Source organism: Mustela lutreola, chromosome 17 (assembly GCF_030435805.1).
Source record: "Mustela lutreola isolate mMusLut2 chromosome 17, mMusLut2.pri, whole genome shotgun sequence".
NCBI lineage: Eukaryota > Metazoa > Chordata > Mammalia > Carnivora > Mustelidae > Mustela > Mustela lutreola.
Window position 1 is genome coordinate 894,043 of NC_081306.1, and position 25,833 is coordinate 919,875.

Here is a 25,833-nt window from a genome sequence, read left to right on the forward strand (position 1 = left end):
TAGGACAGAGGACATGGGACAGCAGAGCCCTAAATGCCGGCCACCCCTCCAGAGGCAAGCTCACTGGCTGAGGCCTGAGGGCCTGCTCTTCGCCAGGCGGCGGGCAAGGACAGCTCGTCCTCGAAGCTTGCCCCTGCGGGCTGCATGTGCCTCTCTGCCTTCTCCGAGGGCAAACCTTCGAGGCGATCAGCTGACTCCCCAAGGAGAGGGCAGCGCCCCCCCCCATCCCCGCTGCATGTTCCCACAGAGCTCTGTGTCCCCAGCAGGACGGGGTCTGTCTGTCCAGGGGCTACATGCTCCATGAGGGCAGCAGTTGTGGCTCCTTTTGCCGACGACTCCCTGCTGCCTGACGCACTATCTAGCACACAGCGGGCTTCCAGAAAAGTCAGTGTTCGAATGCATGCCAGAAGGAGGGGCATGTACCACAGTCACACAGATGTTGCACAGATGCGACAGTTGTTTGCACAATGCAGGTTGGGAAGGACTTGCTCTGGGCGTTGGACTGATTGAAGAAACAGGGCCTGAGTGCCCTTTAGATGAGAGGGCCAGCTTGGGCGAGGGCTGGAAGATCCAGAAGCCGCTAAGGAGTAACTCAGGAGCAGCACCACGGAACGGCTCAGGGAGGCCGAGCAGGGAATCTCAGAGCCAGTCGGAAAGGTTCTACCACGGGTCACTTGGCAAACATTTGCGGACGCTTGAAAAAGATCAGGTCCATTAAATTAAAAAGGGCTGCGTCAGAGAGGCCTTTGAACTTCACCGTAGAAGACTGAGGGGAGGGGACAGAGGAAGGTGGGGGAGGCCCCCCCAGGAGCAAAAATGCGGGGAGTCAGGACAGCACCAGGCGGGTGAGACCCGGAGGGAGGTTGGGGGCCTGGGACAGAGAGGTCGGACACACGTCTGGAAAGGAAACTTGAGGCAAGACTGTGTGCCCTGAAGGCCTAAGGCCAGAAATCAGGGGACCCTCAAGTAGGCAATGGTGAGTCACGGAAGTTAGCTGAGGAGGGCAGGCTCCGGGGGGCTCCCTCACAGCAGGCCCAGAACGGAACCCAGTGGGGATAGCAGGCCGAGGTCCAAGCCGGCAGCCTGTGCCAACAGCCGCAAGAAGATGAGGGGCCAGAGTCGGAGCAGTCGTGGGGGCCAAGGAGACAAGAGAACACGGACTGGAAGTTGAGGCCGGGGCCACGCATAGAGGAAGGACAGACTCACCCAGACTCGGAAGTTTTACTTGAGGGAAAGGGTGGTTTTGAGCACCCCTGAGGTGGTGTTGGCTTAGGGGAAAGCGCCACACTTGGTTTAGAACACACTGAGACAAAGCCTCAGGAGGAAGAATTGCACTCTTAGGTATATACCCAAGAGAAAGAAAACCTGTCAACACTGAAGTCTGGGCAGGAACATTCAAGCAACACGGTCTATAAGAGCCAGAAAGTGGAAAGCACCGAGGTGTCCACCAGCAGACGAACAGACAAATCTAGTGCGGCCCACCTCACAGTGGAATATTATCTGGCAAGAAAAAAGAGCATAGCACGGGCCTGGGCTACAGCGCGGATGACCCCGAAACCACCCTGGGAACCCACAGAAGCTTGTCACAAAAGACCCGGTACTGTAGGATTCCTCCCCTACGTGAAGGTTCTTTCTGGAATAAAGAAAATCTTCTAAAATTAGATTGTGGTGATGGTCATACAACTTTGCAAATATAAGAGTCACTGAAATGCACACTATTTTTTTTTAAGATTTTACCTACTTATTTGAAAGAGGGACAAAGAGAGCACCAGCCTGGAGACGGGCAGCGGGAGAGGGAGGGACAGGCAGACTCCCCACTGAGCAGGGGACCCCAATACTGAACCCAGACGCTGATATCAGTACCTGAACTGAAGTCAGACCCTTAAGGGACTGAGCCGCCCAGGTGCCCCGGATCCGTACGCTTTAAAAGCGGGTAAATCAGGGGCGCCTGGGTGGCTCAGTCAATGGAGCCCTTGCCTTCCTGCTCAGGTCGTGATCTCAGGGTCCTAGGATCGAGCCCTGCATCTGGCTCCCTGCTCAGCGGGGCATCTGCTTCTCCCTCTCCTTCTGCCCCTCCCCCTCATTCGTGTGGTCTCTCTCTCTGAAATAAATAAATAAAATCTTTTTTTTAAGAAGCAGGTAAATCATACGGACTGTGACTTGTATCTCATTCTATCATGACAAAAAAAAAAAAAAAAGATGTTTGAAGTAATCCTGGTGGAGAGCAGTGACAGGCTGCGGGGGACAGAGGAGCCGGAGGGTCACAGTGTGGACTTGGGAGCCGCAGGGGGACTCAGACTGCGGGGTGGGCAGTGGTGCGAGCGTGCGGGCCCCCGCGGTGGTCGCTGAATGCTGGATCTAGGCCCAGGCAGCGCTGTCATCCCTGCGTCACCGAGGGGATGGCTGAGGTTCAGGGAGACTGGTTTGTCTGAAGTGATCGGGGAGCAGAGCTGGCATCTGAGCCCCAGCTGGGCCTCCCGAGACCGGGACGATGGTGTTCCATCACCTTCCTTGGATGAGGGTGAGAACAAGCCTCAAAGCAGCCACCGCTTTGCTGGCGGACGTGTCGAGTGTGATGCAGAACACTTCACATGCATCGTCCTGGTTTTTCCTCTTAACAACCCCATAAAGTAGGTGCGATTATTATCCCCATTTTACTGACTGAGAAACTGATGCCCAGAGAGGCTAAGCAAACCGCCCAAGGCCACACAGCTTGAAATGGCAGAGCTTCAAAAAGCTTTCGGGTCTGGCTGAAGCTTATGTGTCCGACCTGGCCAGGGGAAGAGCAGAGGGAGGAAAGTGAGGAAGCAGACCCTGCTCGCACGGGACTACCCAGCCTGTCGAGCTTACAAGAGACCCCAGGTGACCTCCCTGTGGCGAAAAAAAAAAAAAAAAAGAGCCTAACAGGAGAGTTTCTGGCAAGACAGAAAGATCACCAGTGTCCCACACTGAGCGGGGTTTAGCTAAAACAGAGATCATTAGGGTCTTTAGCAAGAGTGGCCAAGCAGTGGGCCAGGCAGCCAAAGGCAGAGCTCGAGATGCTGGAGGGTGCCAAGGTGGCCGGAGGAGCTGGAGGCATCTGGCCAGGCTGACTTGAGAGAGAGAGAGAGAGAGAGAGAGAAATGGGGTGTGGGGGGGAGGGGAGCGCAGAGGGTTTGCGTCGGTTCCCAGAGGAGCAGGGCAAGGAGAGAAGCAGGCTTCCACAGTCGCTGCGGAATCTGCAGCCGCACAACACCTGCCCAGCCATTAATCACCTCCACTTCCCAGGCACTGGGCCAAGCACCCCATGTGGAGTAAGTGAGCCACTTCACCCTCACGACCGACCCCTGCAAGTTCTTCCAAACGCCATGAGTCACAGCAGGGAACCGAGGCATGGACAGTGAAGCCCTTGGCCCAAGATCACACAGAGATCGAAGGGTAGAGTTGGGGCTTGCATCCACGCCTGCCCAAATCTTCCCCACTGCTCTGCTGGTAAAAGGACTAGTCTGCCAACCTCCTTGGGGAACCCGGAGGCATTCCCGTGACCAGCACTAGAAACCAAGCCTAGTGGCCATTCTCTGTGCAAATGGACACCTGACCTCCCCAGGGGGGAGGTCATCGTATCCCAGTGAGATGGCTCCAGCCTCTGCTCTTGTTCTACCCGGCTGGGGTCCCTTGCTTGGGGGGCCCTGCCCCAGTCTGCCCTTATGCCAGTGTGGCCTTGGGCAAAGAGAGTGTCTCTGTGGGGACTCAGTTTCTTCCACCGGAAAACGAGAATGTCCTTGGGGGAGTCGGTACCTACTTCCGTCTCAGAGGTTACCTCGAAAGAAGCCTTAGACCCCCCGGTGCTTTAGACCCAGGGGGCGGCCTCTGTCTTCTTCCCTCCCATAATGAAGATTGCTGTTATAGCCCCGAGCATATGGCATTGAGAAGCGACAGATCGTTAACTCAGAGGTTAAACTCATGAATTCTGGTATTTCAGTAAGTGCTGGAATCTGACCTTTCCCCTTTAGGAGCTGTGTAACCTGGCAGGTCGCTGGACCCCTCTGTGCTGTGCATGTCTCATCTGTACGCGGGGAATGGCTACGCCTCTGCCTTCTGCGGCTCTCACGGGTTGGGGGAGAATCCTAAGTGGAGGTGGGGGTCACACAGATAAAGCTCCAGCACAGAACTTGGGTCGGGTGAGGGGTCAGGGTCCCTGACTTACATAACTGCTGCCCCAGCCACTAGCCAAGTACCCAGACTAGAGCAGTGGCTCATTAAATGTGTGCGTGAAAATCTAGGTTCTCTCTCACCCACAGACAAAGTATCCGGTGCTGGAGAAAGAGGCCGGGGAAAGTCCGCAGAGGCTGTGAGGTGCTCTAGGAAGCATGGCGGGGTGAGGTGGAGGCCGCTGGATTCGCCGAGGACAGGGCTGGGTCTCCGCAGCCTCGGTCCTCAGGATGGGGCTGAAAATCGCGTGACCCCCAAGGGCCTTGTCACACAGAGGCTCATACCTGGTAGAAGTGGTTGACAGCGCGGCTCCTGGGACCCTTGGGAGTGAAGCTGACATACAGTGTGGAGTTTTCCTTGCTGTGGAGAGAGGGAAGAGCAGAGGTAGGAAGGGGAGACGAGGACCGCATCTCCAGCAGAGCAGGGACCAGGGGCCGGGGCAGCCTCCGAGGGCCTCCCCAGGGATCACGCAGGCAAGCTTTCCTGTTACCCAGCGCTTTGCTGTTTCCCTCTGGGAAGTGAGGCTCGTGGAAGGGGTCCGTCTGCTGCCCGGCATCCTGCCGCGGGGGGCCTGGGCTGGAACCCAGGTGGGTGTGCTTTGGAGCTGTGTGCTCCCCACCACACAAGGTCCCCCTCGCCCCATGAGGGTCTCCGCTGTCCTCTGGGTCCTTTATCTCCTGCACAACGGCACCAGCCTCTAGTTTCCTCGCCATCTCATCCTTCCAGTGACCTTCCTAATGTCGCCGTCTGATCCTGCCGTCTACCTACTCGGGATCCGCTGACAGCCCTGCTGCCCGCCAGGGTCAGGCCCCCAGCATCCCCCATGCCCAGGCCGCCCGCTGCACACCCCACACGCATCGTCCCCGCGCCCGCACACTCCCTGTTCCCCAAAGCCACCCCACTGTCTGCTGCTTCCGTCCACCTACGCTTGTCTCCACTGCGACAACGCGCTTCCTCTTCCCTGGCTCTTCCCTGAGCCCCTTCATCCTCCAGACCCCAGCTCAAGCCCCTGCATCTCCATGAATCCATCTCTCTTCCAACTCTCCTGGCTCTAACGTCATACCACACTTCAGACTACATCATTGTGCTTGGCATTCGTCATACCACACTTCAGACTACATCATTGTGCTTGGCATTCGTCATACCACACTTCAGACTACATCATTGTGCTTGGCATTCGTCATACCACACTTCAGACTACATCATTGTGCTTGGCATTCGTCATACCACACTTCAGACTACATCATTGTGCTTGGCATTCGTCATACCACACTTCAGACTACATCATTGTGCTTGGCATTCGTCATACCACACTTCAGACTACATCATTGTGCTTGGCATTCGTCATACCACACTTCAGACTACATCATTGTGCTTGGCATTCGTCATACCACACTTCAGACTACATCATTGTGCTTGGCATTCGTCATACCACACTTCAGACTACATCATTGTGCTTGGCATTCGTCATACCACACTTCAGACTACATCATTGTGCTTGGCATTCGTCATACCACACTTCAGACTACATCATTGTGCTTGGCATTCGTCATACCACACTTCAGACTACATCATTGTGCTTGGCATTCGTCATACCACACTTCAGACTACATCATTGTGCTTGGCATTCGCGTTCAAAAGTACCGGAGACCTTGGCTCGGTCCCTGTCCCCGATCTCCTCCCCCTGAGCCCACTGGCGAGAGCTACTCTGCTTTTTGGGCTTCATCCCCTTTTCTGTAAATGAGAAAATCCAACTGGTGATCCCCACGGTCCGTCCTGCCTTAATCTTGTGAGACTCTCTCTCTTATTCTGTGCCCACGTGACCTCGGCTTCTCCTACCTGAGTAGGAGCTCTCTGTTGACAAGAGCCGTTGTGAAGAGTTTCTCCTTCTCCCTTCCAGGTCCCTCCAGGAAGGGGCTGCATCTAGCATGCGGTTTGGGGGTCATTTAGACCCAAATTCGGACACCAGCAGCCGTGCTGCTTAGCTGTACGCCTCTGGGGGAGATTCCCCCTTCTCTGAGCCTGCCTGGTCTCTGGTCCCGGTCGCGTGGAGGGAGCACAGCTGCCCCACAAGGGGTGGATAAGCTCAAGCCTCCATGCACTTCCTCCTCCATCAGCAAACCGCTGATTTCAGAACTCTTAAAGGGCCTCCGCCCTTCTGGGTGTTGAAAACTCTTGGGCTTGTGGTTGGCAGCAGCTCTGATTACCCTGGGGGGGCCGAGCCCCGGGTGGGGAGGCCGAGCCCCGGGTGGGGAGGCTGAGCCCCGGGTGGGGAGGTGGAGGTGGAAGAGAAGGGCGGTGGGGCCTCAACTTACTCCTCGGTCAGGATGTTGATGGGGTACAGGACGGGGATGCTGGTGGTGGCCAAGTTGTTCTCCAAGACTTGCGAGTCCTCATTGTCACTGCGCGGGGGCAAGGCAGGGGGCAGTGTTGGGAGAAGCGCGTGGCCAGGCCCCTGGGGCCGTCTGCGAGCGGGTCAGCGGGGCCCCTGGGGGCTGCCTGGGGACCTGCTCACCAGCTCACATTGGCGTGCAGCTCGACCAAGTCCCCCCAGGAGCTGTTCAGCAGCGTATGAAACATCACGTGGAGGGTAACCTGGCAGGGGAGAAGAGGGGAGTGAGGAAGGAGACATCTCGGGGCACCCGAGCCCTGACTCCAAAGTTCAAGCTGTCATTCCCTTTGGGGTGGGGGGGGGCCTTCCTTACCCATTACCGGTCCCTCCCGCCCCACCTCAGCCCGGCCCCTCGGGGGGCTTCGCTCCTCAGAGCTTGAGACACTCACCACACTGTCTGCTTTAAAGATGGGGGAGCTCACATTGCAGGAAAGGATCCTGGTCAGAAGCTTGGACACCTCAAGGAGCTCCTCACAGCTCACAGGTATGTGGCTGTGGGGCTGGGGGGCGAGAAGAGGAGGAACACACTTCTTAGCAGGCAAGGCCAAGGTTCCCGGAGGCCACCAACCCTCAGGGCCCACACCCCCCTGCTCTGTCCCTGTGGGGCACATTCTCGGGGGTGGGGGTGCGGCAGAGAATCAGGGGCACAGACAGAGGCTTCATTCAAAGATGTTCACTGCAGTGCTGTGTATCACTGTGAAAATCCAGAAGTGATCCAGCAGTTCAAGGAGCTAGGCATGGTTCGGCGCCAGGCGCGGACGCAGTGAGATCTACACAGTCAGCAACTGTTCTAAAAATGAGCTCGAGGGGCGCCTGAGTGGCTCAGTCATGAAGCGTCTGCCTTCCGCTCAGGTCGTGATCCCAGGGTGCTGGGACCGAGTCCCGCATCGGGTTCCCTGCCTGGCAGGAGCCTGCTGCTCCCTCTCCTGCTCCCCCTCCTTGTGTTCCCTTTCTGGCTGTTTCTCTCTGTCAAATAAATAAATAAAACCTTAAAAAAAAAAAATGAGCTTGAGCCCTGATCCTGGGCTAAGCAGCACAGAACCTTTCATCTTCTTCATCATCTGTGAGGACAGATCTCCGTCTCAAATTGGGGAGGGAACCGGATAAGGAGACAGAGGCACCCAAGCCCTGAAGTCGAGTGACTTCTCCTGGTCCCACCTCTGGGTCACCCAGCAGGGATCTGGTAGGAATGGGAACAGGGGTCTGTCTGACTCCAGATCTCCAGTTTTTCATCACTCTACTAGACGCCCCGTGAGGAAGCGCTTAATGCTGCGGGGCGAGAATAATTCAAATGTCCGCAGACAGATGACTGGATAAACAAAATGGAGCCTATCCATACAATGGAAATATTATTTAGCCTTAAAAAAGGAAGCAAATTCGCCCAAGCCACCTCACAAGCCCCACACTAATTGGAGAAGACAGACACAAGAGGACAATATCATATGATTCCACTTCTGTGAAAAATCGAGAGCAGCAAATTCATAGAGAGAGAAAGTACATGAGAGATGGCCGGGGGCTGAAGGAGTTGTCGCTTTTAATGGATGGGAAGTTTGTGTTTGAGACGACGGGAACATTCCGTAGACCGATGCTGGTGGCGCAGCACTGGACATGTTCTCAATGCCACCGAAGTGTGTGCTTGAAAAGGATTGAAATGGCAAATTTTCTATTATGTATATTTTACCACAATAACCATTTGTTTTAAAAATAAGGAGGAAAAATAACCAAATGAGAACAAAATGCCAGTCAGTTAAAACAGGTATAGAATGAACGAAGATGCCATGTAATTTATAATGCACCTGCGTAGACACATAGCAGGATAAACACCAAAACGTTAAAAGCCGTAACTGCTGGTTTTAAGAATACGGGGCGATAGTCTTCTCTAAGCTTCTCTGGGATTTCCAACTTTCTGGGGGTGATCATGCATTACTTCTGGGCTAATAATTAACAGAGTAAACGTTGTATCTAAAACAACCTAGGCCACTCTGCAAAAACACGTTGGTCGCCTTTCAGAGGGAGGGAGCCGGAGCTCACGAAATCTGTGTCACAGTCTCCACTCCAGGGGACCCTCTCACGAGCCCTGCAGGTGCCCCCAGCCTCCCGGGTGGTGGGATCCGCGACCCACAGAGGGAGGGGGTGGCCGTTGGCGTGAGAACCCCGTTGTGGACCTAAGGCTTCAGCACGCCAGCTGCTGCCCACAGCTTCAGGCTGTCCTGTCTGCCCGAGGTTCTGCCAGGGGAGCAGAAGCTGTGGGGACAAGGGTGGCCTCAGGCAGGCCAGGCCTTGGTGCTCACCTTGCGCATTTCCACCTTGCGGAAGGAGAGTCCCTGGGGGAAGCTCAGGTTGAGGCGGACCCAGTAAGCGTCTTCTTGTAAGTTACTCAGCGTCAGCGACACGGAGAGGCTGGCAGACGGGGTCAGACGCAGGACTCCGGATCTGCGGGCAAGACCCGGCAAAAGTCACAAGGGCCCAGGTGCGGGAAGCAGGCTCAGAACTGAGGGATCGGCCGGGTTAGAAGAAACAGATCCACCGAAATCAGCTCCCGGGCTCAGGCTTTGAGAGACTCGACCTCATCGGATCCTGACAGGGGGGCCCAAGGGCCTGGAATTTCTCAGAGGGGGAAACTAAGGCCCACAGGACACATGTAGTGAGTGCAGAGGCGGGTGTTCTGTCTCGAAGCCCCCGGTTCTCTCCCACACCCGGGAGCTACCTCAGGGAAACACCGAGTGGGACAAAAGAGCCCACGAGATTCCAGGCCTTACCCTGGAGCGAACGACACCCCCAGGTCCGCCTCACACTTCTTGTCCTCTCCGCAGTTCTTCTCGAAAGGGATCTGAAAGGCCGAGGAGAAAGCCTAGGAGGCCCAGGCCCCAGAGCAGAGTGACGGACCCGGGCCTCTCCAGCTGTCCCCTGCCCCCTTACCTCCTTGGTCTCTGTGCGGAGTGAGGGCCTCAGGATGGGCTGTACGTTCTTGCCCTGCTGAGCACAGAATGGGGGGGGGCAGGAAACAAGATGGTTAAGTTGAGGCAGCGGAACTGTCGAAAGAGGGCTGAGGAGCTCAGAGCTTAGGGCTCGGCTGGGCCGGCTTGGGGGGCCCCTCAGGAGCTCCAGGCAGCACCTCATCCTCCTGACTCCGCCCCAAGGCCACCTGCGCAGCTCCTTAAGGGACGCTGAAGCTCAGGGTGTCCACTGGACAGGAGAACCTGGCCTTGACAAAGGAGCTCCAAAGCTCCGCGCAGCCCATCTTCCTTGGGCTCACCCGCCCGTGACTGGTTTCGCTGTGGTCCCCGCTGTGATCCCGGCAGACCCCGCCCGGAGCAGCTCTCCTGCTCTCCTCGGCTCAAGGCCAGTTTTCCCAACATCTCCGGGGTTTCTGCTCCAGGTCAAGCCCTGTGCTGAGCGCTGGTTGCACACCAGAGAAACACACGGCCCGTGCCCCAGTCTGGGGGGAGAAATGACCAGCATCTTCGAGAGTTTGATGGGACAGTACGGGGTACATCCAGAGCCTGCAGAAGGGAACCCTGTCCCCCACCTGGGGGTCAGGGAGGCTTCCTGAAGGAATGGATCTCAACTGAATTCTAAACCACGAGCAGGAGAGAGCCCGGCGAAGAGAATGGAGCGGGAGGAAGAAAGGACACGAGGCAAGAGAGATGGCGTCTGTGGGAGCATCAGGAAGGTGCTCGGACCCCTGCAGAGCTTATGTGGGGGAGGGGGCGTGGGGGGGCGGGAGTCCGCAGCAGGGTCCGGGTTCCCCTGGGCCCTGAAGCCACATTAGGCAGCTGGGATTTTATCCTGAGGGTAATGGCGTCATAGAAGCGTCCCGTGAGTTATTAGCTGAATGTTCTAGAAAGGCTCCAACCTCCCCCACTTCCAGGCCACCTGCCAAAGAACCTCCAGACCCTTCCCCCCAGGGCAGGGCTTCTGGGGGCCTCTGCTGACTGCTCCCACTCACTAGATGGGATTCCTGCCACTCGCTAGACCACATGGATTTGGGGGTTTCCTGCCACTCGCTAGACCACAGCCAGCCCCCAAGTGGACATCGGGGTCCCTGTCTTGCTCAGCTGTCTTCCTTCCAGAAGCTAGCCCACCTCCTCATTTCCCTTGAAGATACCACCAGAGCTTTCCTTTGGCCTCAATCTACCGACCCAACGTCGACTCGTTTTGCAAGACCCAGAACCAGAGCCACTTCCCCCAGGACAACTGGGAGCCTAAGTCTCTTTTTACCCTGAGTTTCTACTCCACACTGCCTGGCTTTAAAAAAAAAGAAAAAAGAAAAAAAAAATAGTGCCGATGGCAGAGGCTGCTGATTGTTTCCACATATCGTCCCTCGCCACCTGCTTTTAAAACAGACCCTCCCCTTTTTATCGGGTTATGGGGTTGGTGGAAAGGGGGTGCTGGACAGGAGGCTGCGCTTCCCAGGCTCTCAGGCGTGGCCATGTGACCAAGTTCTGACCAATGAGATGTAAGGGTGTGCATCAGTCTCAAAGGGAAGGGGGTGCCCGTCCTACCCTCTCCCCCGCCGGCTGCGTGGGGTTCTGCCATCTTCGTTGTCTGCGTTCACACTCTGCCTCCTTTCTGAATGTCCACCTTCTCTGCTCTACCTGGGGACTGCAAGGGTCGCATCTTCCCACGCCTGTCCTAACTGCCTGTTGACTCCTCTGACTCCCAGAGCAGGCTGGGAGCCCCTTCCGGGGAGGGACCATGTTTTATGTGCCTCCGTGGAGCCAGTGCCCAGAACAGGGCTTTGCACAGGCAGGGGCTCCATCAACTTCCATTAAGCCCTCGATGAGCTTTTGGTGGGCAGGGGCTTTCATGTCTGGGGAGCGAGCCACTGTTCCCTGCAGACCCCAGGAGAGTGAGCATGCACCGGGGAGCCTCAGTGGGTGCTGCCAGAAGCCACGAGAAAGAGTGCGCTTAGCAGTCCCCAGCTCCAGCTCTGCGAGAGGCCTCACGATGTCGTGATGCATTTGATGGACGGGGACACAGTCCGAGAGATGGATGGAACCTGCTCAGATGTTCATGCCAGGAAAAAGGAAATCCACATCTTTGGGCGGGAAGGCCCGGGCTCTTTCCACCAGATTCTGCTGCCTTGAAGCCAAACCGCTAGCTGAGCATCAAGGACTCGAGGAGAGGAAATCTGGCCTTGGCGCCAGGTGGGGAGTGTGTGGTCCAGCAGATGAGGAAAGGTATACTTTCCTCTCGTTTTACATCATGATGGTCCCCCAATTCGGCTTTGAGGAAACTACCTGTTCACAACTAAATACACTTCGGTGAGAAGGCTGACCAGGGTGCCCTGGCCTCCCTGCAACTTGCAGCCTGAGCAGTGTTGGCTCCTGCGGAGGTCTGAGGCTGGTGCTAGGCAGGGACATTCACTGAGGGGGCTGCGTCCTGAAGGGTCCATCCGTTATCCCCTCCCCTCAAGGGCCCCCAGCGCCTCCACTGATTCTCCTTCCCACTCCTGCTTTGCCAAATACAAGCTCCCATGCGTTCCTTTCCTGCTGTATTTGGTTTCTATTGCTTAAAACCAAAGACTCCTTGATAATCCAGTCCTGCTAAACTGAAAATCTACTCTCCCATTTCCTATCAATTCCCCGGTGAACGCTTCTTACCGCCTGTTGGTCCCTCGGTGTCCCTTCTTCCTCCGGGAGAGAGAAATTTAGGGAGATGTTGATGGGAGAGATGAGGTCTTGAATGCACACCTGGAGGTGATGGGAATGGCACAGGTGTTGTGAGTTTAATCTTCCAGTTAAATGCTCACCTGGCTTGTACTTTACAAATGGTGAGACTCTAGCATCAGGCGATTACTATGCCCGGGGTCCCTTCTCAGCACAAGTCAGCTCCCTCAGCCCCAACTCCCATGGCAGACATTGCTGATCAACTGAGTCCTGACCAAAACCCCTGAATCTCTGTCAAACCACTCTAGGCAGCCATTACTGAGGTTTGCACAAGAATATTCTAGAATAACTAGAATATCCTAATTCATTGAGAACAGGGATGGGTCTAGGCCTTTTATGTTATTCCCAGTCCCTGGGACTACAAAACTGGCACTTTATGGGCACCCAAATCATCTTCCCCTGAACTCCTTCACCAACCCTAAGAGGCAGGCATTATTATCCCTATGTTAGAGAGGAGGAACATAAGGTCAACATATCCCCACATTAGAGAGGAGGAACTTAAGGTAACCCAAGTTTCCTAAGGCTTAGAGCTAGGAGGTGAGCCCAAATCCATCCAATCCCCAAGTCCAAGGTCTTCCCATCATGACACACTACCTTTTCTCTGGCAAATTTATGTCGAAAATCTCCAAATCTTATCGGGGGTAGGGGTGAGTGCAGGCAAGCAGAGGGGCATGGAGTGCAGGTATGAATGACTAGGAGAGTGAGCTCAGAACTGTTAACACTGTGATGGCTATTTGGGGGTTCACTGAGCTATTTTTTCTGCTTTTATATGTTTGAAATTTCTCCATAACAAAACATTTAAAATGAACCTCAGGATCTTTTTGTTTTTGTCGGGAGGATGAGGGACAGAGGGAGAGGGAGAGAGAGAGAGAGAGAGAATCTCAAGCAGACTCCATGCTGAGTGTAGAGCCCGACTTGGGGCTTGATCTCACAACCCCAAGATCATGATCTGGGCTGAAATCAAGAGTTGGACGCTTAACCAACTGAGCCATCCAGGTGCCCCCAAACTTTAAGTTCTTATACACCAGTCCCACACCCAATCTCTTATTAAATATTTAAGGGATCAGAATAATTTACTATCAATCCTATTTTACACAGGACTGTTAGAAGCAAACTGAATTTGGGTGTCTCAGCAGTTGCCCAAATTGATATTAAGAAAATGTTTTTTGGGACGCCTGGGTGGCTCAGTTGGTTAAGCGGCTGCCTTCGGCTCAGGTCATGATCCCAGCGTCCTGGGATCAAGTCCCACATCGGGCTCCTTGCTAAGCAGGGAGCCTGCTTCTCCCTCTGCCTCTGCCTGCCATTCTGTCTGCCTGTGCTCGCTCTCTCTCCCTCTCTCTGACAAATAAATAAAAATCTTAAAAAAAAAAAAAGAAAATCTTTTTCTGCAATGGATGTTAATAATAAATGACTATGGGTACCTGGCAAACCAGGATGCGCGCCATAACTGTATATTCTGTAGCTATTCAAATACTTATGAAAAACTGGGTAGCAGCATAAATATATGATGTGTGGAAAAATTAGGGGAAAAAATGGGAAGTACTTTCTAATGGTAACGATGTTAAAACGCCTAAGTCCATAGATTAAGAACTAGAGGAAATATGCTAATGGTATTATTACCACTATTACATGAGGAAATGGTGGTGTCAAGAGACCCAAGGGCCTTGTGACCCAGCCAGATGGTGACCGAGCTGAGCCTTGCACCGCTGCTGCCCGTCACCGTGGTCAGCTCCACCACACCCGCACTTCCTAGGGCAGCCCCCACGGCTCCTTACTGGGAAGTGGAACCAGAACTTGGTGCAGGATGGGTGTCCAGTGACCGCTGTGTGGCCGCTGAGTTCATGTCTCCCTCCCAGGAACAGTCCCCGGCTCCTGCTCCGATGGCCATCCAGCTGCAGAGTGTAAGTGAGGTTGGCAACCAGGAGTCCTGGGCGGGGAGAAAAGTCAGAAGTTGAAGGGGCAGGGTTGGGGGGGTGCCCTGGGGCCATAAGCAGCTGCTCTGGGAAACGACACTGACCTTGAAATTGGAGGGTGAGAGGCTTGACCTGGAAGCAGACTGTGATGTTAACTCCTTCTTTCTTCCTGTTACTGGGCGAATAGGAGCATTCCACTTCGTGTACCGGGATCTCCGCCGGGGAGAAGGTGATCTGAGTGAGGATGTCCACCACGGGCCGGGAGCTGCGGAGTGGGAAGCAACGCTCTCCCTGGGCCTCGGCTGTACTCCCAGTCCGACCTGGGGCTCCTTCTACAAGCTTCCAGAGGACTCTAATCCCCGAAAGCAGACCTCAACAGCCCTGTCTCCTCGAAACAGTAATAATAATGGTAATTCATCAGGGCTTCCCGTTTCCTTCTAGACGCCCTCTGACCCATTTTCCATATGGAAGAATGCGCTTTGGGCAAGGAGAAAGGGACAGAGAACCCCAAGCAGGCTCCACGCCCAGGGCGGAGCCCACCACAGGGCTCCATTGCCCGACTCTGAGCTCAGGACCCGAACGCAAACCAAGAGTCAGATGCTCAATGGTCTGAGCCCCCAGCTAAGTGACTGGGGTAAGGCCACCCAAGGAGTAAGTGGCAGAGCTCTGACCCGCATCTGGGTGACCAGGTTCTAGAGCCGTCCCCGGCTGCTGCTTCTCTAGCAGGTTGTAAGCTCAGCCTGGCCTGGGTTCAACCCCCAGTCTGGCACTGAATTGCAGCCGTTTGAAGCGGAGTAAGGCGTGAAGGCTGTGCGGGAGGAGGCCCTCTCTGACCGGAGGAGCCGCGCTACACCGGGAGCTGCTCGACGGACGAGAGCCGCGGTCATCCTCAGTCCTGTCTTACCTGAGTACAACCACCAGCCCCTCGGCCCCCACAGCCACATCCGTCAGGCCGTCTCCTCCGAGGTCTTTCACCCCATGGATGGAGCGTCCAAACCATCGAATTCCCGGGGACACCTGGGTCCCTTTGATCCGCTGAGACCAAGAGAAAAATTCCTGTTAAGCTAGGGAGAGGAGCGGGGTCTGGGTTTGGAGGCTTCTGGGTGCCTGCGAATGGGTTTGGGGGGCCAGGCAGGGCTCTTCTCACCTGGCTTGGCCGGGGGCTCAGCGCCCCGTGCTGCCCGTTGAAGATGTACACAGCCCCCTGCTCCTCCAGGGGGGCCCCTACGGCCACGTCCACCAGCCCATCCCCGTTGATGTCCGTCAGGGCGGCGATGGCTGCTCCAAACCGCCCAAGCGGGTAGCCAGGGTCCCCCTGCAGCTCTGAGACCACTTGGAACCCCAGCTAGGAAGGAGCAGAGTGACGGGCCCCACCTCAGTCACTTGGCCAGCCTTTGCAGGGGGCGGCCCTGAAGGAGGGTCGGGTACGGTCTCTCACAGAATCGGCCCAGTGCGGCAGACTGACCTGGGCTCAGGTCCCAGCTCCACCCCTGGTTGTCTGGGTGACCTTGGGGCTTTGGAAGGTGACCCAGCCTTGCTGAGCCACAGTGATCCTGTTTATGAAGGAAAAGCTCAGGGTTTCCCAGATGGTGACTCTGTGAGGACCACCCAAGGTGTCCTGTAAATAAAAGGTTTGGCCCTGGGCCTGGCCCACAGCCTACCGTCCCTGGGCACGGAGGCTCAGCTCCCGTGGTTCTAAAGGTCCAATCCACCGTGACCCAACAAGGAAAGCCTTTCAGGATACTTGGGACCTGGGTGGGCTGGGAATCTGTTTCTCCTCCCAACTCCTGGCGCTCCGGGTCCCCACCTGTTTTTTCTGGTAGATAAACACCCGGCCTCCTCTCTGCTCCCCATAGAACAAGGGGGCTCCGATCAGCAGCAGCTCTGTCTCCCCATCTTGGTCCATGTCAACGCCACACAGCTCACCACCGAAGTAAGAGCCAATCTGTAGGGAGAGGAAGGGGACCGAGGAAGCCCCTGAGTGGGTGCGTGCTTGCAGACAGCAGGGAGCATGACTGGCGCCCTACCAGTCCCTGACCTGCGGAAGACCCCGGGGCCACGCTCACCTGGCTGCCGTCTATTTCCTGGATTTGGTTCCAGTGCGCTCTGTCCTCTGACTCCTGGAACAGCAGCACCCGCCCCACGTGCTGGTAGCGGGGGGCTCCAGTGGCCAGCAGCAAAGTGAGCCTTTGGGAGGGCAGCAAGGTCACTGTGTAACCTGAGGGGGGTGAGGGGAAGAGAGAGAGAAAGAGAGAAAGAATGGGCAAGAGGGCTTGGAATCAGGAGCACAGTGGCGGCTGGAAGAAGGTAAAACCCGGGACAAAAAAGAGCGGAAACTCTGGGAAACTGGGTTAGAAGCAAAGATGCTGTGAAACAGTCAGAGGACCTTCCCCAGAGAAAAGCAGCCATGAGCTCCGAGGGGCACACATCCCGCCATCTTGGTTCGAAACTGCATTTCTCAAACTGTGGTCAACGCACAGGCCCAGGAAAAAGCAGCCAGGAAACCTGGAGCATCTTCCTGAGCCTCAGCTGACCAGAAGGTTGGGAAAGGAGACTACACTATTTTAAAATAATCACAGAACGGGGCCCCTGGGTGGCTCAGTCGGCTGGGCATCTGCCTTCAGCTCAGGTCATGACCCCCCGTTGGGCTTCCGACTCAGTGGGGAGTCTGCTTCTCCTTCTCCCTCTGCCCCTTCCCCCTGTGTGTGCTCTCTCTCTCAAATACATAAAATCTTTTAAAAAATAAAGTGAGATATAGTCATAAGATGAATGAAAAATCTGCATGAATATTCAAAATAAGGCAGGAGACTTGAGCACATTTTGTTTGGCGGTGTAGAGACCCAACTAGGTGTAGAGACACCCAACTAGGTGTAGAGACACCCAACTAGGTGTAGAGACACCCAACTCGTCCACAGCTTGTATGGGCAACGAGGTTTCTCCCTGTGAGCACGTTGCTGGGGCGGCTGAGGAACGGCTGCCTGAAACCGGACCAGGGACCGAGCCCGCACCCATCCATTGGGGACGCTCTGATTCAGGAAGACTAACTGACCCAATTTCGTCTTCTCTGCTTAGAGGAGTGCAAAGGAGCGACACCAACAGAACCATCCGAGACTCCACCGCGCAGGAGAGGAAGGTTGAGAGAGGCTGAGCCCCTTCCCCTCGGTTTGTGCACGTTCTTGGAGTGCGGGCATTGGGATGCTGGCGTTGGGAACTTGCCGGTGGAAATCAGGGGGAGGTTGTATTCTCAGTGCCTACGCCTCCCAGCTGTGAGATCTTGCATAATTACGCTGTGCCCTGAGGCTCAGTTTTCTCAACCGAAACTCAGGGTAGGCCCACCCTCAACAGGGTGGTTTTGAGGATTCAAGACGAGCACGAGTAGAAAACGCTTAGTGCTATGCTAGCGACATCTAAACCAAGATCTGGAGGAGGGTAGCACCAGGGCGCCCAAGATTATTTATTTATTTATTTATTTATTTATTTGTGTGAGCAGGAATTGAAATATTTTTTTGTTTTTTCTCTTTTTCTTTAATCATGTCCATATATACACAATATATGCAGTGTGTGTGTGTGTGTGTCTAGTGGGACCGGTGCCTAACTAGAGGGTAAAATAGGGATTATTTTTTCTTGAACGAGCAACGTTGCTGGCTGGCTCGCAGATCACTGTAGGACACAAAGCTCCCCGAAGGTGATAGTGTAGGAGCTAAGTGTAATAGGGCCGCCTGGGGCGGGGGTCGGTCAGTTGAACAACCAACTTTTGATTTCAGCTCAGATCATGATCTTGGGGTCCTGGAATCAAGCCCCGCGTCAGGCTCCGTGCTCAATGGGGAGTGACCTCCGGGATTCTCTCGCTCCCTCTGCCCCTCCCCCCTGGCTTGTCGGCTCTGGAATGCACGTGCTCTCTGTCTCTAACAAAAAAATAGAAATTTTTTTTAATATTTTATTATATTTATTTTACTATATTTTAATTATATTAAAAAAATAAATAGTGTACATAATAAAGATACCAACTAGCAGGGTTATAGTAAGAATAAAATGAGATAAAATTTGTCAATACATGTCATGTGCTTAGACCAGGGCCTGACACATAATACTCAGTACGGAACGTCGAAAGGGAGAGAGAGAGAAAGTCCGAGAGGGCAGCTTTGCTTAGAAGAGTAGACGCAACATGAAGGGCACTGATTTTCCCAAGGAAATTATGTAATAAAGTCTTTGTTTCTGGGAGTTTATTTTTTAAATTTTTTATAAAGCATAGATATATTTTTAAGATTTTATGTATTTATTTGTCATTTGTCATTTTATTTATTATTTGTCATTTTATTTATTATTTGCAGAGAGAGAGAGTGAGCACAAGCAGGGGGAGTGGCAGGCAGAGGAAGAAGTGGGCTCCCTGGCCGGCAGGGAGTCTGATGCGGGGCTCCATCCCAGGACCCCAAGATCATGATCTGAGCTGAAGGCAGATGCCCAACCGACTGAACCACCCAGGTGTCCCTGTTCTGCGAGTTTAATAAAGACGTGGCCTGCCCCTATACACTCATGGATGAAGCGGGGTGAGAGGGTTTCTAGGTAGAGCCTGGAAGCAGTCCTATCCCAGGGCTCTTGAAGCCAGTCTGTGCCTTGACACAGGATGACTACATGAGCATGAACCAGAAGAGCTATAACCTCTGTTCACAAGAGTAGGGCCTCTGTGTCTGAGACGGGTAACCCTTGGGTTGACCAGCAGCCCCAGAACTGTACAGGACAAGCTCCTGACAGGGATACCATGAGGCAGAGAGAAGCAGCTGCAACTGTGGGCTGACCAGGTGCTGTTGTTCCGCCCTTGGCATTGGAAGAACTCTTGAGGTGAATCAACCTTGGAGTTCGTGGGCAATTCTAGAGGAGGAAACCACAAGAAGGACCTTCTGGTCCCCTTACTAATGAGGCAGGCTGCTGTAAAATGGACCCAGAATTTAATTTATGGGTAAGACCCAGAGAGGTGGCTAAGTAGGCATGCTTGAGCAAGCTTTGGATGGGACAGTTTCAACAACACTGGCTGGCACTGGTCTACCAAGGGAGGTCCTTAGCTAACTAGAGAGTCAGGTCGGGGGGGGGATACTGGCTTGGTGTGTGGAAGTTGGGTAAAGAAGGTGGCTGGGGATACGGGCTCAGGGTTGGCTGGCAAACTGCTCACAGGCCCCTTGTTCACGATCTGTAGGAGTTAGCTAGCCCTGGGAGGGGCAGTGTCTCTGCGACTCACAAGGCCTCAAGATGTCCAAGCATCATAAAATGCAGAAAACAAAAACATGACTATGACATGGCGGAGGAGATATTAAGGGGAAAATTAAGAACATTATAGCCCTGGGGCACCTGGGTGGCTCAGTGGGTTAAGTCTCTGCCTTTGGCTCAGGTCATGACCCCAGGGTCCTGGGATTGAGCCCCGCATCGGGCTCTCTGCTCAGCAGGGAGCCTACTTCCCTCTCTCTCTCTGCCGGCCTCTCTGCCTACTTGTGATCTCTCGCTCTCAAATAAATAAATAAAATCTTTAAAAAAAGGAGGGGGGTGCTCCAGGGTGGCTCAGAGCCCTGATGCGGGGCTCTCTGCTCAGCAGGGAGCCTGCTTCCTCCTCTCCCTGTCTGCCTGCCTCTCTGCCTACTTGTGATAAATAAAATCTTAAAAAAAAAATAAAGAACATTACAGCCCTATTTAAACTCTGAGTTTGTTCATGCTGGTTGCTTAACTGCCTTCATTACGGTTTTAAAAGTTGTTCTGAGTGACCCTGGCCCCTCAGACCAAAAGAAAGCACCAGAAAAGTACTCACCCAAATAGCCTGATCTCGCTTCCGGTGTCAGTGGCTCATTCCCAACAAAACTGTCATCCTGCAGGTCTGCCGTCAGGTCTAGGAAGCCCCCAGCCCAGTCCTTGGCTCCAACCGCCCCCACGACGCCATGGCCCTGCCCAGGGAGGAGACGAGCAGGCTTAGCCTGGTGCCCACAGCATCCTTCAGCCCGCCCACCCCTGCTTCGGGCCCGCCGCTCACGTGGCCGAGGTCAGCGCTGATCCCGCTGGAGGACAGCTCCATGTTGAAGGATGTCAGGTCCTGTTTGCTGGTGCCTAGGGACGAGGTGAAGAGAAAGGGTGGACACTCGAGGAAGGACCGAGAAAGCAGCGCGGCCCCGGCCTTTGGGCAAGGTAGAAGCCGCCTGCACGACCGTCGGACTGGGCAGCGACGTGGGCTGAGCTCAGCGTGAATCCGGGCAAACGAGAAGCTCTGAGCTCCTGCTCCCACTCGGGCTTCCCCACCACGTCACCAGGTCGGGATGGTTCTACGTTCACAAAGCGTCTGCGGCCTTCTCTGAGGAGCGTGCCGGCCCCACGCAGGGCCCAGCCACCCTCGCCTTTGGCCTGACAACTGTCGCCCCTTACCCAGTCAGTCCCTGACTTGGTTCTTCCTCTTGTCCTGTCTTTCTTCTGCAGAGCAAGCCGGAGTGATCTTTTGCAAAAATGTCTATCAGACCACATGTTTCCGTTTCTCAAAAACCCCTTTATCTGTGGCCATCGCCGTTGGGATCAAGCCCAGCTGCTTACAAGGAACTGGAAGGCCTGGCCTCTCTCGACCACGCTGTCTCCCCGGCTCGTCGGCTCCTGCTCCTCCGGCCCGCCTGCCCTCCCCACCTCTGGGCCCCACGCTGGCTCTTCTCCGACTCCAACGCCCTTTGCCCGCATTCCTCACGTGGCTGTTCGAGTCTCATCTTCCGTGTCTCGGTTCGAATGTCATCTCAGAGGCAATTCTACCTCCTTTGAAAAATAAAGCATCTAGAAAGGCCTTTTGAAAAGCCCATCTCGCGTGGCTTCCCCGTGAAATCTTTCTGTCCAGTTTATCAATTTCCTTTACAGCCTCGACCGTCATCTCTAACCGCCCGGTCCTTTTGTGTTCTGCCTTTCCTTATCCAACCTGAACATGAGCCCACGCTGACAATGTCCCTGAGTGTGGTTTTTTCTTTTTTGGATCTTATTTATTTATTTGATGGAGAGAGAGCACAAGTAAGCAGAGCATCAGACAGAGGGAGAGGGAGAAGCAGGCTCTCCACCGAGCAGGGAGCCCGACGTGGGGCTCCATGCCAGGGATCATGACCTGAGCGGAAGGCCGCCGCCCACCTGACTGAGCCACCCGGGTGCCCCTGAATGTCTTATTCCCAGTACCTGGTTAGTGCAAGCTTGAATTAATAAAATGAAAATCATCCCACCAGCCTTACAAAGCTTCTGAGAGGAAGGAATTAAATGATATAGAAAAAGTGCCTGTTACCTTGCAAAGCTTTCAAGAAACACAGCAATGACCATGATTTTGTTCGTTGTTCGTTCACTGCATAATAATACTGCACATAATGGGGAGGCTCTGAGAGGGAGCATACAGCCCTTAACAGTGGCACCCGGAAAGAAGCCCTCAGCCTAGACTCGGGCTCCGGGAAAACATATCAGAGGAAGTGACATCTAAGATACCATCTGAAGCATGTGTCAGGGCAGGTCAGGATAGGCGATCAGAGCCAGAGATAACCAGCTCTGCGATTTACAGAGGGCCTGAGAGGTACCGAGCACTCTGCTAAGCTGGGGTTGGGGCTTGAATTGTGTTGTCTAAAAAAAAAAAAAAAAAAAAAGTTATTTTCACGACCTAATCCCTAGTACGTGAGAATATGACCTTGTTTGGAAATAGGGTCTTTACAGTGCAATCGAGTTAAAATAAGGTCACTGGGATAGGCCTCGATCCGACAGGATCCAATATTTTACAGTGTCGCTATGAAAGAGTGAAGTGTGGACACAGAGAGACAGACACGCACAGACAGGAGGACGTGAGGACAGACATGCAGGGGCTTGTAGACACTCAGATGACAGAAGTGATGCAGCTACAAGCCAAGGGATGCCAGGGGCTGCTGCGGATGCCAGAAGTTAGAGGAGGCAAGAAGTGTTCTCTCCGAGACCTGTCAGAAAGAGCCCGCCCCCGCCCACCCCTTGACCTCCGACTTCCGGCCTCCTGAAGTACAAGACAATAAATTCCTGTTGGTTTAAGCCTCTCGGTTTTGGGTACTTTGTTACAACAGCCTTAGGAAAGTAGTACAACAGTCAAACCTCCCAAAGCTGTGAGATTGGTATTATTAGCCCCAGTTCGCGGAGAGCTCAGCAAGCCTCAGAGAGAGAAAGTAACCTGGCTGAGGTCACACAGCACAGGCAGAGCGCCTTCCTGAGCGGTCCGCCCAGTCCCATTATATACACCACTTGCTTCTTCAACCGAACCAAACCCAAAGCCCGTGTCCTCGCACAGGGGCCTTCCCAGAGGGAATCCCGTAGCTTTCAGCAGACCAGGACTCCTGGGAAAACACCCCCACCCGGAGCAAGTCCTCCATCCCGAGACTGCAGTCCAACCTTCTCTTACTGCAGACCAAGAGGGCCTGAGGGCTCCCTGCACTTGGTCCCCAGCCCACTTAAGCAAGTGGAGACAAGAGAAAATGAGGGAGCTGAGCGGGGGTGGGGAGAGTGGGAGACTCTCCTTCTTCCACAGGCCTCGGTTAACAACAGCACAGCTACAGGTCAGTTCGGGGCCTCACCCTGGCCCCAGCTGAGTTTTAGGAGCAAGATGGAATTTCAGGGGGAGGCAGAGGCTGCTCCTCAAGGGGCCGGCCCCCCAAACTCCCCTCTGAGGCCCTTTTCCAGGAGAGCCCGTTGCACAGCCTCAGACGCTCCGAGCTCCCGAGCTCCCGTCACCATCACCAGCACGTGGCTAGTCTGGTCGTCCCTGATGAGCTTCCGTAAGCGACTTCCCCTCTCTGCCCCCCACCCCGAGTTCGCCACTCACCCTCAATGACATAGATCTTCTTTTGCAGCTCAGTGAACAGATCTTTAAGCTTCTCAAATGTGTCCAGGATCTTTACAAAATCCTTCGCAGGTTTTGAGGCAAATTCGTGGAGCCTTTCCTGACTTTCCTTGGTCTCAAAATGCTTCCCGATCTGTGAGAGGGGGAGAACTAGAGAGTCGGCGTCCCCAGATTCGCAGGTAAGGCCCTGGCCCCTGAGGAGAAAGGGGTGGGGGTGGGGATCGGGAACAGGAGAGGCAGGATAGGACTTGGGAAGTGGCCAGCACTTCACACCGGCCATACCCCGATGATGTAGCGGGTGATGTCTTTGGCTGAGTCAATGTTGGCGTGGTCAGTGGCTTCCCCATCAGTGATGATGATAAGCACTTTGGTGGCATCTGGCCGGGCCCCCAGGTCTTGCCGGAACACCTCTGTCCTGTGTCCCAGAAGAGGCACATGTGAGAGACTCCCCCACATCATGAGGGCTCCCCTGACTCACTCAGCTCATTAAGTCATTGTCCTGTTGGTTATGCAAAAGCCCTTCTCCCATCCCCCAGGCAGGCAGGTGTTCCCAGACTTCCAAGTTCTCTTCTGAACTTCCTACCTCACCTCGGCTGCCACCCCACTCCTTCCAGACTGGCAGTCTTCGATGGAACTCTGGGTTGCCAGAGGTTGTCCTGGAGCCCATGGACAGTGATGGGGAGGCTTTGTGAGGAGAGACCCTGGGCTTCCTACTCTCCAGTTCAACCACACAACAACTACCCTTTTATTGGGTAGACATGTTGGGGATCCAGCTGCAATTTCAATGCGGAAAATGGGCTCCACGGCTAGAGAAAACTGGGGAGTCATGCTTCCAGAACGAGCTCATCTGGCAGCGCCCCACCATTGATGGCCAGGCTGCCTGTAGGTGTCTCTGCTACAGCATGTCTCCAGGGAATGGAAGTCACCTATTTCCTTTCAGTTTTCCCCAGATCATGAGCTCCCCCGGGGTAGGAACGTGTCTGATTTCCTCCTGTGTCTCTGGCTCCTGACACAGGGCAGGTGATCAGCGCATATGACATGGAAGGGAGAAGGGAGTCCTGAACACTGGACAGGCCCGTGCTCCAAAGTCGCACCTGCCCATGGTCTCCTTCTGGAGCAAGACAGGGTGCCCCGTTTCTGTTAGGACAGCAGTGCTCCCTCTGCCATCTGATCCTGCCTCCCCGCCCCACAGCTCACTAGAGACGGACAATTAATCCAAGAGCAGCCAGTCTACACAGACTATAGCCCTTGACTTATGACGGGACCTAGCTTGGGAGCAGAAGCTGAGAGTCACACAGCAGGGTTGGGGGTGGGTGGGGAGTGACAGGTGGAGAAGCTCTAATGGGGCAGGGCCAAGGCCTCTGTTCCATCTTGGGTGCAAACTGTTTCCCCAGCCTCTGTCCACATAGACATGGCCTCTCATGGCTCCTGTTCATGGATTTCTACCCTGGTTTAAACCGCCATCACCGCTTATCTCTATTTTTAGCCTTCTACCTGGCCTTCCTGCCTCACCCCGTCCCCTCCACAGCTTAACAGCCCTGCAACCGGAGGGATAAGGGATAAATTTAAATATATATTTAAATTTAAATATATTTAATTTATTTATTTGAGAGAGAGCATGAACGGGGGGAGGCAGAGGGAGAAGCAGGCTCCCACTGAGCAGCGAGCCCGAAATAGGGCTCGATCCTAGGATCCCAGGATCATGACCTGAGCGGAAGGCAGACGCTTAACCAACTGAGCCACCCAGGCGCCCCAGAGGGATCCTTTTAAAAACATAAATCAGATTATCACCCCTCTGCTCAAAACCTCCAGTGACTACTCATCTCACTCTGAGGAAAAGCCAAAGTCCTCCCTATGGCCTCAAAGGCCCTAAGTGCTCTGGCCTCCCATGGTCTCGCCGACCTCATCTCCTACTACTTTCCACCTTCACTTACTTCTCTGCAGTCACACTGGTGTCCCGGTTCTCCTTGGAACATCCCAAGCATTTACTATTCCCTCTGCCTCGAATGGTCTTCCCAGGTATTGGCATAGCTTCTTCCTCACCTCCAACCAGTCTTTGTGCAAATGTAACCTTCGCTCATCTTCCTACTGCTTTCTCTCTTTTTATAAAACTTCCATCTTCGGGGTGCCTGGGTGGCTCAGTGGGTTAAGCCTCTGCCTTCGGCTCAGGTCGTGATCCCAGGGTCCTAGGATCGAGCCCTACATCGAGCTCTCTGCTCAGCGGGGAGCCTGCTTCCTCCTTTCTCTCTCTGCCTGCCTCTCTGCCTACTTGTGATCTCTCTCTCTCTGTCAAATAAATAAATAAAAATATAAAATATATATATTAAAAAAAACAAAAACTTCCATCTTCTACTACATTATCTAATTTACACACTGATCCTGTCTATTGCGTTTCTCTCCCCTAATATAATGTTAAACCGTCAAGACAGTAGAGATTTTTGTTTCATTCGCTGCTATATTCCCAGAACACAGAACACGGCAAACAACCCACAGGCCAAAGCCAGCCCACAGCTTGCTTCTGTGTATGGTCCATGAGCTAAAAATGGTATTTACATTTCTGGGACCCCAGAATCCATGTCTGTGCCATGTGACTTGATGCCTAAGGCAGAGCTGAGTGGACCTGTAGACACCCAGCCTCGGCCAATCAGATTTTCTCTCCTGGAAGCTGGAATTCAGATTGTTTTCCTGGACTGAGGAGCCAAGGCTGTCATTCTTTTTTCCCCCAGTGGACATGGCTTGCCATGTATGCACCAAAGCTGTCTACAAAGAGAAGAATAAAGTGGACATGACAGGTCAAGTGAGCCTCAGAAGAAAAGGGCTGGGAAC

At 54.2% G+C, this 25,833-nt stretch overlaps 1 protein-coding gene and 1 long non-coding RNA gene across 5 annotated transcripts in view; one reads left to right on the plus strand and one right to left on the minus strand.

The window, feature by feature from the left end:
* The window catches only part of ITGAL (integrin subunit alpha L), a 38,495-nt gene that overhangs the window by 5,131 nt on the left and 7,531 nt on the right, over window positions 1-25,833 (minus strand). Inside the window, exons 8-26 of one of the 3 annotated variants that reach the window (XM_059154241.1) lie at window positions 23,290-23,422; window positions 22,990-23,140; window positions 20,182-20,255; window positions 19,963-20,095; window positions 16,235-16,386; window positions 15,976-16,113; window positions 15,316-15,513; window positions 15,073-15,203; window positions 14,273-14,433; window positions 14,031-14,182; window positions 12,190-12,279; window positions 9,503-9,559; window positions 9,343-9,413; window positions 8,875-9,016; window positions 6,973-7,083; window positions 6,707-6,786; window positions 6,507-6,593; window positions 4,476-4,551; window positions 6-4,340 (exon numbers count right to left, since the gene is read on the minus strand). In XM_059154241.1, the coding sequence (XP_059010224.1) occupies window positions 4,239-4,340; window positions 4,476-4,551; window positions 6,507-6,593; window positions 6,707-6,786; window positions 6,973-7,083; window positions 8,875-9,016; window positions 9,343-9,413; window positions 9,503-9,559; window positions 12,190-12,279; window positions 14,031-14,182; window positions 14,273-14,433; window positions 15,073-15,203; window positions 15,316-15,513; window positions 15,976-16,113; window positions 16,235-16,386; window positions 19,963-20,095; window positions 20,182-20,255; window positions 22,990-23,140; window positions 23,290-23,422 (2,239 nt within the window). In that variant the 3' untranslated portion in view covers window positions 6-4,238. Of the gene's footprint in view, window positions 1-5; window positions 4,341-4,475; window positions 4,552-6,506; window positions 6,594-6,706; window positions 6,787-6,972; window positions 7,084-8,874; window positions 9,017-9,342; window positions 9,414-9,502; window positions 9,560-12,189; window positions 12,280-14,030; window positions 14,183-14,272; window positions 14,434-15,072; window positions 15,204-15,315; window positions 15,514-15,975; window positions 16,114-16,234; window positions 16,387-19,962; window positions 20,096-20,181; window positions 20,256-22,989; window positions 23,141-23,289; window positions 23,423-25,833 lie in introns of those variants that run through there. The other 2 variants (XM_059154240.1, XM_059154239.1) reach the window with 2 other exon arrangements.
* On the plus strand, window positions 14,020-20,980 carry LOC131819304 (uncharacterized). 2 transcript variants are annotated; one of them, XR_009349132.1, is made up of 5 exons: window positions 14,020-14,156; window positions 14,356-14,577; window positions 17,241-17,330; window positions 20,027-20,455; window positions 20,619-20,980. It is a non-coding gene; the product is annotated as an uncharacterized LOC131819304 (long non-coding RNA). The 2 variants fall into 2 exon arrangements; XR_009349131.1 differs by having other exon boundaries at window positions 20,027-20,980.